Raw genomic sequence first — 15,624 nt, 5'->3', positions numbered from 1 at the left:
TTTAAGTGCTGACAGAGGAGTCACGTGACGGTCATTTTCTTTTACCTCTGTCTTTAAAGACACTGCATGAGTGTTAAAACGATCTGGAAAATATCATCAAATATACAGTATAATATAAAGTTCAAGGAAAAAAATTTAATGAAGGTGTAAACACAGGACACGGAATTGTGAACGACAAAGAAGGAACCATCAGAGGACTATGAGTTAAGCAGAACAAGTGCTTTAATTGGTTTGAGTGAACGCTTATGGAATGGAGTGTATTATTATCATCATCATCATTAAATGTGAAGAACAATAAACATACAACATCGTTTTGGCCTTTCTGCCACTGAAAGGGAACTCTCACCAACCATTGTCAGACAGCAATAAACAAACACACACACTCACACGTACACACACACACTAATGCTTTAACCAATGCTTAAGTAAGCTTTTAGATGTGGTCTAAAAGTACTCGGGGGGCTGTTGTGAGGCCAAAGCAGGTTCTGCAGGGAAGAGATTTCCAGGGCCTGGTGTGTGTTGACTCAACTTCTGCATGCAAATTCAACTGGTTGAACTATTTTTGAGCACTTTCAAAAAATATTTTTGTCCACAGAAATTATTTGATTTTCAATTTTAAAGCCAAAGGAAATTTCACCAGCTCTGCAGATCTTGCCCGGCCTCCAGTCGTTTGCATTTTGTAATCTAATTTTCCCTTAACACTTGATAAAACCACACGAACACAGGGCTGTTTCCCACAACTTTGGACATGTTCACATATGAGCGATGCACATCTCGCTCCATCTCCCAGTAAGAAAAAAACAAAACAAAAAATAAATTCAAACAGACACATTACACGATACACAATGTTCTTCAAGCTCATGTGGGGTAGTTCTGACTGCTGAAAGAGGCTTTTGGCAAGTTAACGCTGGCAGCAGGTTGACTGGTGGGTGGGGGTTAATGGGTGAAGGAGCTCATTGATGAGAGAAGTCATGGAAGTGAGGACTTTACTCAATTCAAGGTACAGCAGCAGGGCATGTGTATTATTATCATCTTTAGTTTGCATCTGTTAAAGTCTGCCTTCCTTGCATGAGATCCAGAGTTATTATTCCAAAAACAAAACAGGGAAAAAAACCCATACTCCCAGCATGCACTGCTCTGTCAAACAGCCAAACAGAGCAAAGCAGACTAGAAGTTGATTGTGTTCCCTCATTCCCTGTTTTCCTCATGACACAACCTATGTACATTATGAGTTACATGACAACAGAAACAGAACAGCCCGTTTATAGTGAAAGAACACAGAAATATCAACTAAACACTGACTCAGGATGAACTATCAGCTGATAATCTCCCTGGTAACAAGCAGGGTTACACAAAAAAATGGAGGTAAGGAGGCGAGAGAATGTAAACCGGTTTTGAAACAGGAGCTGTACACTTTATATCACATTCCTGAAATGTGACTGTGGTTAGCGGGTAAATGTGATGAAGATGCTGACAGACTCATGAGGTGGGTGGGGTGGGGAGTGGGGGGGGTAAGGAGGGGCATCAGTTTAGCAAGGAACGAGTGTGACGAAAACACAAAGCACAACACGCATGCACGCACACACACACAATCCACAACACACTTCCACGCACAAACGCTCTTTATAAAGGCAGCACCAGCGTGAACAAGGAGGGGGATTAATATCAGCGGACACCACCTCTGGTCTGAGGAGAGGGGGAAAGGGACACCTGTACACACTGAATAATCAGAATGGTGGATCTGTATGTACAGCAACTGATCCACCATCTTCAAATTTACTTAAGACAGCTATACACCTTTTTTTTTTTTTGTCATCGGTTAACACAATCATTAGAATGGTTTTGCTTAACTGACTGAATAACATGGACAAATCTAAACACAGAGGGGTGTTGGAGTGGAAGAAGGTTGAGCAGGGGCGGTTGAAAATAAAGTTGTAAATAATGCATGTCAACGTAAACACCCTATTATTAAAATAACCTTTTACCTTTGTTTTAAAAAAAGATTACAAAATATAAAATTAAATAATTTTGGAGTATAAAGGCACACATCTTGCACAGTGTATACAATGAAAAACAGTTATTTTAAAGCATGGTAGGGACTATTTTACGCTGAACAGCTCACAAATGTGGTTAAAGTGGAGGGACACAAAGAGAACCTGAACAGCCAACAACACAGACTAGAGGGCGAAGAAACTTAGTCCTGTGACATGCAATTTTTTTTTTTACTTTTTTGTTTTTGAGTACATCTATACTAAGTATTGTATAAATTCAAGCAGTATCATTCTTCATTTACCACAGCACCGTCATTCATTCCCACGGGTGGCTCCTTTCAAAATACAACTATATTTCATGACTAAAATCCAATGTAAAAATATAAATGTGAATATAATCTATGATATCTAAACAAACACATTGTGATGGAAGCTTTTTGCATGGGTAAGAATAGTCAAGGGGGACGACTTAACTTGTTTTAGTTGGTTATCCAGAGGTGATACACAACGTCACACGCACAACAACTTTTCTCACTTACATACAAGTATATTGCATTTCCCTTGTTAAGACCATGTCGACTAATTGGGATCATTTTTCGTAACATTTGGTTCCTTTCCTCTTGTGCAAAATATACAAAAATAACCTCAAACAAAAACAAAAAATTGTTACCACATCAATTCATAAAACCGCCAAATTCAAACACAGATAAACCACCTTTAAAAAATGTCAACAATAACGACACAAACAACAATGAATAACAGACTCACAGCTGAGGTTAGAGAAGAGAGCGATGCTGTTGGTGTTAATGACTTAACAACGTGTATCTTTACATTTGCAGCTACTCTTCCCAACCTCCCTCCTCCCCCCATCTGTTCTCTCTTCCCCCGTTATACGACTTTTGAACACTGACACACACACCGTTCGCCGTCACTGGGTGTGTGCTGGTACGATGCTGGAGGTAAACCGTCTTCTGTTTGCCCTGAAATGCACGAGCACAGTCACACTGTCGCCTGGTCCCAAAACCCGACCACGACAACACCACAGAGCACCACTAAAGGGACTGGAAAGGTTAGTTCACGAAAGCCCTGAAGACAGAACTCATCTGCTTTCTAACATCGCAGTAAATTCTTCCTGAACAATCCCTGAAAGTTGTGCCCACAGGTGAAAACTGATGGAGGAGACAGGATTTGAGACCTAAAATTCAATTCTAAGAGAGCAGAGTTCCTTTTTCCTCTTTGTTGCAGCACATGTAACAGAACAAGAGCTTCTAACCTCTAACAACAAATAAAAGTGCAACTTTTTTTTGATTTTACTCATAAGGTGCTGATGGCAACAGAAAGTTAAGGGCTGTTGATGTTTCAATCTCACACCCTATATGAAGATATAACAAGGAGCAACTTTCTCTTAATCACTGTAGCCACACAGGACTTCTGGGTTATTCCCTGTCACAGGAACAGAAACCATGACTAACTAACAATGCCCAACATATTCAGAGTGAATCAGAGTAAATGACTAAAGAGAAGCCAGTTGCTCGAATCGCTCTTTTTCTCATTTTATGGTACATGTCCTTCCCTCAGTCATTCTTAAATCACGACAAAGCACTGAGAGACACTGAGGTGCCACTAGTTCTGGAAACGAGCATTATAATTTATTGCAACAACTGAACTCATCTCAGCTCATGAGAAGTATTGGTTTGAGTGTGTGGAGAGAGGATAACCCAGAAGCTCAATTCATTAACTGGACACGAAGGAACGGGAGGGGAAGGGGAGGCGTCTAAAGGGAGGGTGATAGGGGAGGAACCAAAACAGGAAGATTTGTTTGGCTGACTACTTGTATAGCATTTGGGCGTGGGGTGTGTGGGGGTCTGGCTGTTGGCCTATTGGAAGACTGCTTCCTACTTCCTGAAATGAAGCAATTGCATTAGGCGAGGCTCAACATAAACTTCCTTTTTACATCCCACTCAAACCGATCTCTGCATTCCCCTTTACTTTACACTTTAGCACTCCATACCCTCCCCAACCTCCCCCTGAAAACATCATAAGGGAAAGAAAAATAAAAACATCAAAATAAAAGAAATGCAGGGAGCTGGATGTTATGTTAGAGGCAATAAAAAAAGCCATATTCCCACATAAACAACCACACAGACAAATTATATATATATGTATAAAAAACAAAAATGTAATGACTTGGACACTTGCTTTCAACACCCTTATCATCCAAAATAACACGTGAACAAAACTCAACAGAGGAGAGGTTGAATGTAAACGAATGATGGGTTTTTTTCTTTCTTTTTTTTTTTTTTTAGCTGCAGAGCGTGGCACCCCACTGAAAGAGAGAGAAACAAAGAGGGAGGGATGAGGGAGAGTGATACAAAGCCATCACAGCACCTTATTAATTCAGCCTCTCGATGGTTTTTTTTTTTCCTCTCCGTCACTTTTCTTCTCCGCCCTACTTCCCCCACTTGCCCTCCCTTTCCTATGTGCCTCTGTGCCCCCCAGTGTCGCTCCTGGAGGCTATGACAGGATAGTGGTGATGAAATCATAAAACCTCTTGGAGTACTGCTCTGGGTTCACCGTGGAGATCTCCGCTCCGGCCTGCAGAGGGACACAGAGGCAAATAATAAAAGTTTACTATTATTGTTATTTTTTTAAGCACAGCCATTTAAATAACTCTCATATGCAACTACATACCCCATGTTTGACAGTCTTGGCGGCATGGGCAGCCTTCTTCTTGGCATCATAATGCTGCAAGATATCTATGACAGCCATGAAGTAAACCTCCTTCCTGGGAGCACCTGAGGTTTAAAACAAATGCACCCTATATGAGAATCTGTATATTTGCATGGCACCACCAGGAAGAAAATCAGGTACTGTTAAATATGACAAACAAAATCCCTGAGAGAATTTGACTGGAGCAGGTCTGACAACTAGAATGTAAGCCATAACAGCCAGTAGGGGGAGCTCTCAGTACTGTATTATTATACAAAGCAAAGATTGTATTTAACATTGTACTCTTAAATCTGAAAAGAACATGCAGTTGGCTACTCACTATCATTGCTTTTGATGGCATAGACATCAATGGCGGGATCGAATTCTCCGGGCGACAGAGGCTTGGTGCTGTCCAGGGTGTTGCTGGGGCTGTCAGGGGGCGTCCCAATGCCCCCTCCGTCGCTCTCCCCCTCCTCCTCAGCCTCATTGTCTTCGCTCTCCACCTCCTCCTGCTCTGAACGCTCCACGTCATGGATCCCCACCAGCAGACTGTAGTCCATGAGCTTCAGCTGGGCCAGGAACTGAGGATGATGGAAGACAGTAGGATGACGGAAGGAAGTAAAGGCAAGTGTGAAAGAGTGGAGCCGGAGAAAGAGGAAATGCACTGATGATGCAACACACTGAGCTGGCAGAAAGCCATATTTTCAGTCATATCTAATTGTCACCACATACCTCCACATCTTTCCTAAGCTTCTCCAGGAACATTTTCTTGTTCTCCTCGTCGATGTAGATCTTCTGCCCATCATTTATGAAGTCATTGTCCTTGTAGGTGGGCAGCTCCTTGGCCTGCCCATTAGTATTGAAGATTAGCGACCAAATAAAAAACAGTCAAGACCACAACACTAGGCTGCTCAAACCTGAGAGGCCTAGTGCTCTAGCATGTAGACCTGGGCAAAAAATGTGAGAGAATTCTGGTGCTTAAATGAAGAGTCAAATTTTGTTTTAGGAGACAAGTACCAAACATCAGTTCATCCAATCATGCAGAGTTTGAATATTTAAATGTTTCAATAGAGGTTGAAATATTTGACATAAATGTCAAGGAAGAAAAGATTTACTAAGAGCAGTAATATCAGCATCAGCTTTCTTCATCCTTTTTCCCCAGAACACTTATAAAACATTGAACATTTCAATATACTGTATATGTTATTAGCTAGGACTAAAAGATAGCATGTTGCCATCTTGTTCAACTGTAAGAATCAGAGGGTATTTCAAAATACACAATGACAAAGATTAATTCTGATCCTAGGAATGAGTCATGTAAACAGTGTGTTTAAATGTACCTTCCTGACAAGACAATCCTGCATGTTGAAATACCCTGCTGACATAAATTAGGCTCTGAGCCTGTGGTTTGTTAGATAAGCCTGTCTCATTCAGCCAGACACAACATATACTACTGGCAAAATGAGTTGGCTGTAAAGTACAGGCAGTCCGTCCAAACCAAGGCTGACCTCTTTTCAAACTGAATGATTTGACTGTGTAAAACAGTGCATGCAGCATGCTCACAGCAGGGTACAGATCCATCTGATGCACTAGTTTGTATATTTTCCATATTGTTTTACGGTGAAACGTATTCAACAGCACCGTGAAACACAGGGCAGTCAGCATTTTTTGTGACATCTTGTGCAGAGGTTTGAACATTTAAAAAATGCATCTGGTAGATCCATACACTTTGTACTATGAAAAACAATCAAAAAAAAAACAACAAAAAAACAAAAACAACTCATCCGACTCAAAGCCACGTAACGTCCTTATTGGCATTGGGCTGGACACCGAAAAGCATCCATTTTTATCAGTTTGGTAATAGAGTATTTCTCCCTGAGACAAAACATACTAACACTGTTCATCTAGGATGCTTTTCGGAAACCAGACTGTGGTTTGCAGCTAGTATAAACTAAGCCGGCGTATCTTCTCTGACGGGTTCCCACTATTCAGCCTACAACCAGAACGAAGCAGTTTCCTATTTAAGTGTCTATCTACTGGGATTTACGGCCGTCTTCTATACCAGGCAGCTGCAAAACTGCAAGCAGCCTGTAGGGGGAAGAGGTGTTATGTGAGGGGGGTGGGGGTGGGGGCGGGGCCTAGTTCTGAGTCACTGAGGAAAAAGAGAGCAGGAAATGAGGTAACAGGGCAGCAGCAGCAGCAGTTTAGCTACTACAGTGTTTCTATGGCAGCAGGAGAAGAGCAGCAACACATAACAACACTTTGTAGCATTAGAATGAGCTCGGACAGCACACACTGACACACATACATACACATACAGAATACACCTTTACACAGATAAACACAGGAACACATCTCACAAAATTAGGACATTTGAGCACATATATATACAGACATGGACCTCCAATTTGCAGTAAATATGGGATGAACAACTTGCAAGGTTGAATATACATTAAAAGTAAATGAGCACGCAACTTAAGGCTGACTGCAAAGAGTGAACATAACCTGAAAACATTTAACAGGCCTGTCACCTAAACCAACACCTCACCTCACACATTCATCCATCTTTCTACACATCCATTTTCAGCTGTCCTTTATTACCATGCAAGAGTTGTTCTAACTGGCTCATTACATCTCACACTTTCTTTCAGTTATGCATACGATTCTATTTGTGGGTCTGTTATTGAGATTCTCTATTACAGTGATTGCAATGAAATGTGTCTGACTCTTGAGTGGTGTGCTATATTTAGGTAGTGAGTAGAGGAACAGAAATATATGTTAGAGGCAGGAAGAAAGAGTGGGTTGTTGATGAGCCTTACAAAGCTGAGTGACAGGTGAATTCCTCCCCAGTTTGCGTAGGCTTTGTAGAACGCTAACACTGACATGTTCCAAGACCTTTGTATCCTGTTACTGTATATTCCTACTGATGTCATCAGGCGCAGACAAAGATCCAACATCAAGTTTCACATCAGTGACATGCAGTTCATAAGTTACAAGCCCTCACTGTTTGTTAAACCTTTATTCATATGAATTACTCTGATCAGTTTCTAGAAAATCAGCAGACTGATATCATATCTGGGGAGTTTGGAGCCCAGCTCAACAGCTTTGGCTCTTTGTTGTGTTCCTCGAGACATTTCTGAGCAGTTTTTGTGGTGCGGTGGGAACAGTATCCTGCTGGTGGAGGCCCCTGACATTGGCGAGTGTTGTTGCCATTGGAAGGGTGTGTACATGTAATATTTAGGTGGATGGTACGTGACGAAGTAACGTCCAAATGAATGTCAGGACCAAAGGTTCCTCAACAGAACAATGTGTTATAACGAGATGATTGACGTTATTCACGTCATTCACCAGTGGTCATGTTATGGCTAATCAGTGTGTATATATATATATATATATATATATATATATATATATATATATATAATTTAAAAAAAAAACAAACATCGCCTTTGGGTCAGACTACCCATGCATACTGTTCCGCCATAGGAGTGTACACGCTCTTTATTACCGCTGTAGTTAGCACAGTTTGGTTAATGTCATCGGCTTATCAGTTTGTACTGGAACATATTATTTTTGTGTAACTCTTACTGAAAAAGCAAGATGTTCTTTCTCTGACATCACTCTAGCATTGTAACAAGAAGGTATTTTCTCATACCATCCCTGGTTCCTGATTTTTTTTTTGCTTTTCTGACCAAGCCGTGTGTCCTTCCCAATATTGCCTCCACCTTCCTCTTCCACTTGTTGCTCTCCAGTGTTTCAGATACATGTAGGTGTCGTTGAGTGAATGATGGGAACAAAAATGAACCGTCTGGCAAAACTAAAACTGAACTTGCTGACAAGTTGAGCAAAAGGTGACTGTAAATGGATGAAAAGTGTGCAAAATATGACCTTTAAATAAACGTGTATCAGCCTAGAGAAGACGAGGAAACGAAAATGCTCGGCCGTACAAAAAATAACAATAAAATAAGATTGGTTTAATAGATCATGCCTGGTATATGAGCCCTGGTTCTCTTACATCTCTTACGTGTTTCATGGCGCAGTAAAAGCGCGTGGCAATCCGCAGTGTTTGCAGCCTTTGCTGAACGTTACCAGATTTGGGCCGTGGGGGCACATCCTCTGGTGGGGGCGGCTGCTAGAAAGGGGGGGAGCGAGGGAGGGACGGTAGGGGTAGAGGAGAGGAGAGAAGAAAGGAGAGAGGAAGGAAGTTGGAAGTAAAGGCAAAGTGTTTAAAATGTAACACAATACAATTGTTTTTTCAAATTGGTTGAGGGCTGGAAAGGGCATCAACGCGAAAGATCCGTATGACCAGTATAGATGTTTATAATTCTTCGATATCTTAACAATGGCTGGGTAAAAAAAAGTGTATATTCACTTCTAACAGGTTCATCCAATGCTATGATATGATGTTATGATTTTAGAAATCAGCAATAGCAATTTCCATGCTTTTAGTTTCATATATCAACAGGATTGTCTGTCCCTAATTCTATGTGCTTGACTCTGGTTTGTCTACACTGGTATTATAACTGGCAGAGAGAGGAAACAGCCTGGCAGCACTACTCTAAGGTTACTAGGAGATAAGCAGAGCAAGGAAACAACTGTAAACTTTGCATTTATGGCCTTGTATTCTGCCGACCATCTATTCAGGAGTGGTACTATTTCTACGAACTTACAATACTGGCTAAGGGGCTACTAATGAAATACCAAGGCGCTTCACACTCAATCATACCGACACATTAAAGCCATGTGCCCCCCAACGGAGATACCAGCCAGTGCTGGTATGAGGACAGAGGAGAGTAAACAAAAACAACAAACAACTGTAGTAGAATGCTACTGAGCAGAGACCAAGTGGAAACACAGGTGGTATTCCACAAACAAAGGATCAGTAGCTATTTCATAACATACAAACACAACCTCTACATTTTCCAGGTCACAAAAAAAAAAAAAAGAGAAAAAAAATAATGACTGCGAACGCACAAATCACCTACACCAGTCTTTGCTAAATTGTGGGTCAGTGTCATAAGTGGGTCATGGACAAGTTTTTGTGGTTAACTACAAAAAAATTAGTATGATTTAATGGGTGAAAGCTTTACAATAACATATGTCACAGAGCCAATTTCTGCAGTTTCATTGCCAAAACACAGAGACAGCTGCTACAAGAACTGCATTACTTATCTTATTAAGAGAAAAATACATGTATATGTGGGTAGAACAGAACATGTCCACAATGTGCAACAGAATGGGGGCTGGTGCTCATACACATCGGAATGTGTTAGAAATAATGTAACTTCAAAAAAGATGCAGAAAAATATTATATACCATGCAGACGCATGCATGAAAGGGAGACGGTCATGCAGTCAGGAGAGAATCCTGCCATGCTTGTTGTTTGTGTGTGTGTGTGTGAAGCAGTTTTTATACACACACACACTGTAGCTTCTGAACAAAACATATCATTTTCCTCTTTCATTTTGGATGATGGACCTACTTCTTTATTTTACTGGCCAACTGCAATGTATTTGAGTATTCACACTGGCGTGACCTAGCGTTAGTGTAATGTACACAAACTGAACAGAAAAATAATTTCAAAGTAACACATTTATTCATAGCTCCCAAGCACTGGTAGAGGGCAACTGCAGGTTAATTTAAGCCTGTTTGTATGTGTAAAGGTGTTTCATGTGGAGAGACCAGCATGTCTCGTCAGATCCTTGTCTTTGATGTCTGAGCCTTAGTTGTGTCTCTGAGACCTGTTGTAAGTCGGGTGTGAACATGTGTGCACATACAGAAGTTTGCGTGTGACCACCTACTGTATTTCACAGTCTGCATGTAAATAAAAACAGTAAAGGCTTCACCTATGGTGGCAATTACTGTATAATGCTTATTAGTTGCATTTCATTAAAAGGTAAAACAACCACAAAAATCATCATAGACTAACAGCATCAACTTGTATTATTGTGTGAGTTAAGAGTCAGTGGTAGTCAGTGTTGGAAAATAACATCTGCATTCATGTTAGCTTGGTAAAATTCACCTTGTTACTTCTTGACATCTGCTACTAGACTGTAAATGGTATTTCACACGCAGCTAAGCTGCAGTCAAAAACAGGTCAGACAGTGAGCTCACATGTGTGTTAAATCCTCAGCTGCTTTGTTTTTCCACTCCTCTGTTTTAACCCCAATAATGTTTTGTTTCTCCTTCCATTTACAGTAGGCTATATTTAGTTTGGGGATTCCCTGAAGTCTGCCATGCCTCGCTGCATGGTGCCCCAAGATTAAGCCCCAGAAAAAGCCGATGGAAAGTTCAAACCGCTCTGGGTCAAAACTGTGGAAATCTCATAAAAAAAAAAAAAAAAAAAATCTTTTTCATGGTCTGAGAAAACTTTGCAGAGTGACACGTGGAGACATGCAATGAAAAAAAACATCACTTTGGACAACCATTTCCTTCCAATAATGCAGAGCTAACAGGTCAAAAGAAAAGTATTCCAGAGGCACAGTGTTCAAGGACGCTGTCAGCAACTTTCACCACACAAAAATATATTGTTTATACCTGCTAAAATATAACCATCAGACCCTTATAATTGACATAATTCATTTTTGACAGGTGACCCTGTCCGAGCAGAGCCACAAACTCACGACAACCAGTCTCTCACAACAAACAGCAACATTTCCATCACTATCAAACACACAAAATCTCATATATACTGCTCACATACACATATACACACACACAGAAAACACGTCATACTCAGGACTACTCAAAATCGTGAGACAACATCTGATTAAATAAAACTCTAAACCCGACACATCCCCAGACACATACACACACACAACTCTCAATCTTTCACACACAGACAGCAAGCAGGGGAACTGATGGAACAGCAGAAGCCAGGTTAGAGGGGATGAGGCAAATTAAAGAAACACAAATAGCGTGCAGGGGCTAGAAGGGAATGGGGTGATGAAGTAGGTACTAACGTAAGGAGATGGATATTTGCTACTGTCATCCCCACCCAAAGGGAAACAAGGGCAGACACCAGATTTGTGTTAGTTGGGCCATTTGGGTGATGACAGTAAGCCTGGAATTGTTTGAAGCTGTGTTGGTTATTGAAACCACTGGAAACACAGTTTGTTCTCTCTCTCATTCTCTAACTGTCCACATGGCTTTTAATGGACATAGAATATAATAACTGTCTCACTCTCAGGTTAAATTAGTGTTGAGTGTACTTGTAAAACAATGTTCCCCAGTTCCTGAACACTTTTTAAATGTCTTTGTCCCATACATGAAAACGACATCACAATCGAGACGTCAGCGGTGCGCAAGTGTCCATCTGTTCAATCCACACACGACTCCGACCTCTACTGTCATCAGAAGCAGCTGTCCTTTCAGCAACATGCCTCCTGATGTGCTGAAAGGACAGCAGTCTGTTCAATGGATAAAAATAGTTTTCAAGTAAGCTTTGTGAGGAGTAATACAATCTCCTTGTGGCGCATCAGTTCTGAGAGACAGATGAGTAACGAACATGCTTGCGGTGTGGACTGTTTTGTTTCTTTTGATTTTTTTGTAAATTTATGACATGTTTCTAGCTGCTGCTGTGTTAGTTTGATACACTTTTAAATAGTAGCACTCTTGTTTCTTTTTTGAAAAGTGTGTATCACCATTATCATTATTATTATTATTATCATCATTATTCTTTCTCTTATTGTCTGTTTAAAGCGGTCCTAGCTGTGCTGAAGTTTAGAAGTTGTGTGTGGGTACGTAACAGCTAACACTGGCTCACGACAGGTGTCTGTACCTTCTCCTTGTCGCTGGCCTCTCTTGCCACAGTGGAACCCTAGAAAAAACAAGGAAGGAAATTACTCACCATAACACAATTGTTACTAGAGGCACTGTAAAGTCTTGCTTTCGTCTTTCCCTTACCCCCCTTCTTAAACTCATTCCTGCAGATAATCATAACCCTTGTGCATGCCTGAACACAGAAGCTTTCCCAATCAGGCACGCAAGCCGCAATGGCTTAAAATGGCTTCACTGTTCTGAGACAGGTTACCTAAACCCTAAACCCTGTTTTAGAGCATCTATTACCATATGGCTAATGTCTGTTAACCTCACTTGTCAAACTATGGGAAAATTTACAGACGACTCTTTAGAGACTTGACTTATACATGAGATTTTTTTTTTTTTTTAATATTTGTCTATTTGAGCAACAAATGGGCATTTCCTGTGCTGAAAAAATGAAGGGCAACAAGGGACTGGTGTAGTGCAACTATAGAGTAGATAATTTCTTCTTATATTCATGCACTGATCTGATCACTTTTCCTTTCTTTGACTCCTTTTTTCTTTATCTGTTTTCCCCTCCTCCCCTCCTACCTTGAGATCATATTTTTTGTAGACAGAAAGACGGTGGGAGAAGACATTGCGTGTAACAATCATGTAGGTCTCATCTCCGTCAACGGTGAGCCGGTACATCCCCAGAAACTGGGGCAGAAGCGTGTTGCCATGGCACTCCACAATGAACTACCAAAAGAGATCAAGGAAGATCAATTTATGGCCCTTTCATAATCATAACAGGGGAGACTGTCATGAATAGAGAAAGATTTATAAAAAACAGCATGACCCCTTAATGACTTCTGTGATCAGGGCTCTAACCTACTACAACAAATCATATCAATCAAATAAATCATATTAATCTGTAACCTGACCTTTTGTAATTCACTGACAGAATTACAGGTACAGGTATTCAAATTCTGTTATTATAATGTAGTCCCATTTCATACAAGTTCCTTCAGAGAATGAGGGAATAAAACATTGTCTCTGAAATCCTGTGGCGTTTGTTTCAGAAAAGGGATTTTAATACAGTCAAATTCATGTTCTGAGATATTTTTAATTTACTATACACACAGTTTTAGAAAGCCTATCTTATGGAAGGATCAAGGCTGGCATTTATATATAGCATGTTAAAACAGGCTGTTATCACCTGATGGTATTTCTTTAAAATGTTATGCATCTCTGCCACATCCTCGCTGCTGATGGTCTTTATGACGTAGCGTTTGTCGTAAGAGGTGTGGAAGCGAGCCCCACTCCGTCCCTGGGCCTCACTGTTCAAGGGAGCACTACGTGTCAGAGAGTTCTGCAGACATACAAAGGAAAGACAGAAAGGAAACAATCACTCTGTTTATCAAGATGTACACTCTGAAATATCAGCAGTTTGTCTTCCTTCCTTACAAATACTTTATCTGCACTGCCTTCAGAGAACTAAGATAATGTACTTATTACTTGCTCGTTTTGAATGGTCCGATCTCACTAAATACAGAAAACATTTTTTAAGAGTCATTTAGAGTCAACATTTTAAGAGTCAAAACCCATCTTGACCTATTGTATTAAAATAGCTGACATTTTTTTAGTTGAACAGTAAACAGAGCTACTCTACCAGTGCACTTGGATGAAGCTCACAATATAGCATGGCCTCGCTCTACCTTCTTTGTGTCTGATCACCTCCCAGTCTGCACTCTAAACATATGGGATTCTGACCTCTACGCCTGCTGCTTGTCCAGAGCTACACACAGACACGAACAGCTGCTGCCCAGACTTTGCGAGCTCAAAAGTAACATGATCCAACACCCCTGGCTCAATGCCTCATTTTCCAAGAATTCCCAATGTCCTCTGCCCTGAGTTCCCTCTCCCCTCTTCAACTCTTAGCATCAATTGCTTGTATTGGAAGGGGGGAACTAACCTTTGAGATACATGTTAGAACAATTGTTAAGATGCATTTCTTTCTTGTGTTTAGACCCCAAAATTGGTTGCACTCTTGTTCCTGGAGGCTACTAAGAACATGAACACTCAGAAGCCCACCTACAGTCCAAGTCCTGGTGGAACATTTAAGTGGTTTGTGTCACAGGCTGAAAATGTTTAAGAGGCCCTTTGCCTGAGGCTGGCATAGATGAAAAGCTTTCAGAGTGATATCCTAATGTTTTTGTTTTAGCTGGTCATTTTCCCCACTGTGTATTTATTACAATGTGGGGAAAAAGGTTAATCTGTCTGCACTTCAGCTACCCTACCAAAACTTAATTTAATACTGCTAGCATTGCTCATTAAAACTAATGGTTACTGCTGCATGTAATCAAAAGAGAAGGCTTGCAGCTGATGGTACCCATTGGCTTTAATGAGGAATATTACCAGTGCAATTAGAAATAATACCAACAGGCTGGTTTTAGAGCAAGGTCAAAAAATAAAAATGAACAAATCAATAAACCTTTTGACCACAATGTGACTAGTGCCTCGTGTAATAAAGTAGTTTCATGTTGAGAATGTCACAACATTCTTTTGCGCTGGACCAGTGTCTTAACACCCCTGACTGCCCACTCACTGCAGCCAGCCGAACCCTAATGTAAACATGTGAGAAGGACAGCTGCACTGAGCTGGGACACAATGACCTCCAAATACTGCCAACTCACTGCCTGCACTGGGAGTGGGGATTTACTAGGAAGAGTGGAAAATAAAGGAAGACCAGGAGTGGGCTGAAACAAAGGAGGGAAAGGAAAAAGCGCAATAGTGCAACATTTTCCTAGTTAAGACTGTGATCAAATTTGTTTTGGAATACTTACAAGTATCAATTTCAGTGCGCTTGCAGCACCGGGTGGTGGCATTCATTTAGTACTATATTGCTTGTAAAATTATGTGATCTATAGATGCCAATCAAGTAGTACAAAGATGACCAATGAAATTAGGAATTTGACCCAGAAGTGGTAGTAATGTTGCTAGGTTTGTCTTCATTTGTGACAGTATCTTTTCATACCAAGAAGTCCTGATCATCGATGCCAAACCTCTCTCTGAGGTTTCGAAACACCAGAGGGCAGTACTCCTTGAACTTGAAATGGCTGGGCATGTTCTCTCTGTGTGAAAGCAGAAAAAATTAGACAACACAAGTGACATATTTTTGACA

The 15,624-nt window shown here is 40.8% G+C and overlaps 1 protein-coding gene across 2 annotated transcripts in view; it reads right to left on the bottom strand.

The window, feature by feature from the left end:
• Nucleotides 1-204: 204 nt before the first annotated feature.
• pip4k2aa (phosphatidylinositol-5-phosphate 4-kinase, type II, alpha a) overlaps nucleotides 205-15,624 on the bottom strand; it is a 29,752-nt gene continuing 14,332 nt past the window's right edge. The window contains exons 3-11 of one of the 2 annotated variants that reach the window (XM_018701973.2): nucleotides 15,478-15,574; nucleotides 13,660-13,812; nucleotides 13,053-13,199; nucleotides 12,481-12,519; nucleotides 8,716-8,832; nucleotides 5,433-5,546; nucleotides 5,041-5,281; nucleotides 4,683-4,786; nucleotides 205-4,586 (exon numbers count right to left, since the gene is read on the bottom strand). In XM_018701973.2, coding sequence (XP_018557489.1) covers nucleotides 4,506-4,586; nucleotides 4,683-4,786; nucleotides 5,041-5,281; nucleotides 5,433-5,546; nucleotides 8,716-8,832; nucleotides 12,481-12,519; nucleotides 13,053-13,199; nucleotides 13,660-13,812; nucleotides 15,478-15,574 — 1,093 coding nt within the window. In that variant the 3' untranslated portion in view covers nucleotides 205-4,505. The remainder of the gene's footprint in view (nucleotides 4,587-4,682; nucleotides 4,787-5,040; nucleotides 5,282-5,432; nucleotides 5,547-8,715; nucleotides 8,833-12,480; nucleotides 12,520-13,052; nucleotides 13,200-13,659; nucleotides 13,813-15,477; nucleotides 15,575-15,624) is intronic. The other variant, XM_018701977.2, reaches the window with a different exon arrangement.

The sequence above is a fragment of the Lates calcarifer genome, linkage group LG24, assembly GCF_001640805.2.
Source record: "Lates calcarifer isolate ASB-BC8 linkage group LG24, TLL_Latcal_v3, whole genome shotgun sequence".
Lineage (NCBI taxonomy): Eukaryota > Metazoa > Chordata > Actinopteri > Centropomidae > Lates > Lates calcarifer.
Note: the sequence above shows the minus strand (reverse complement) of the source record. Positions and strands in the feature narration are given on the sequence as shown.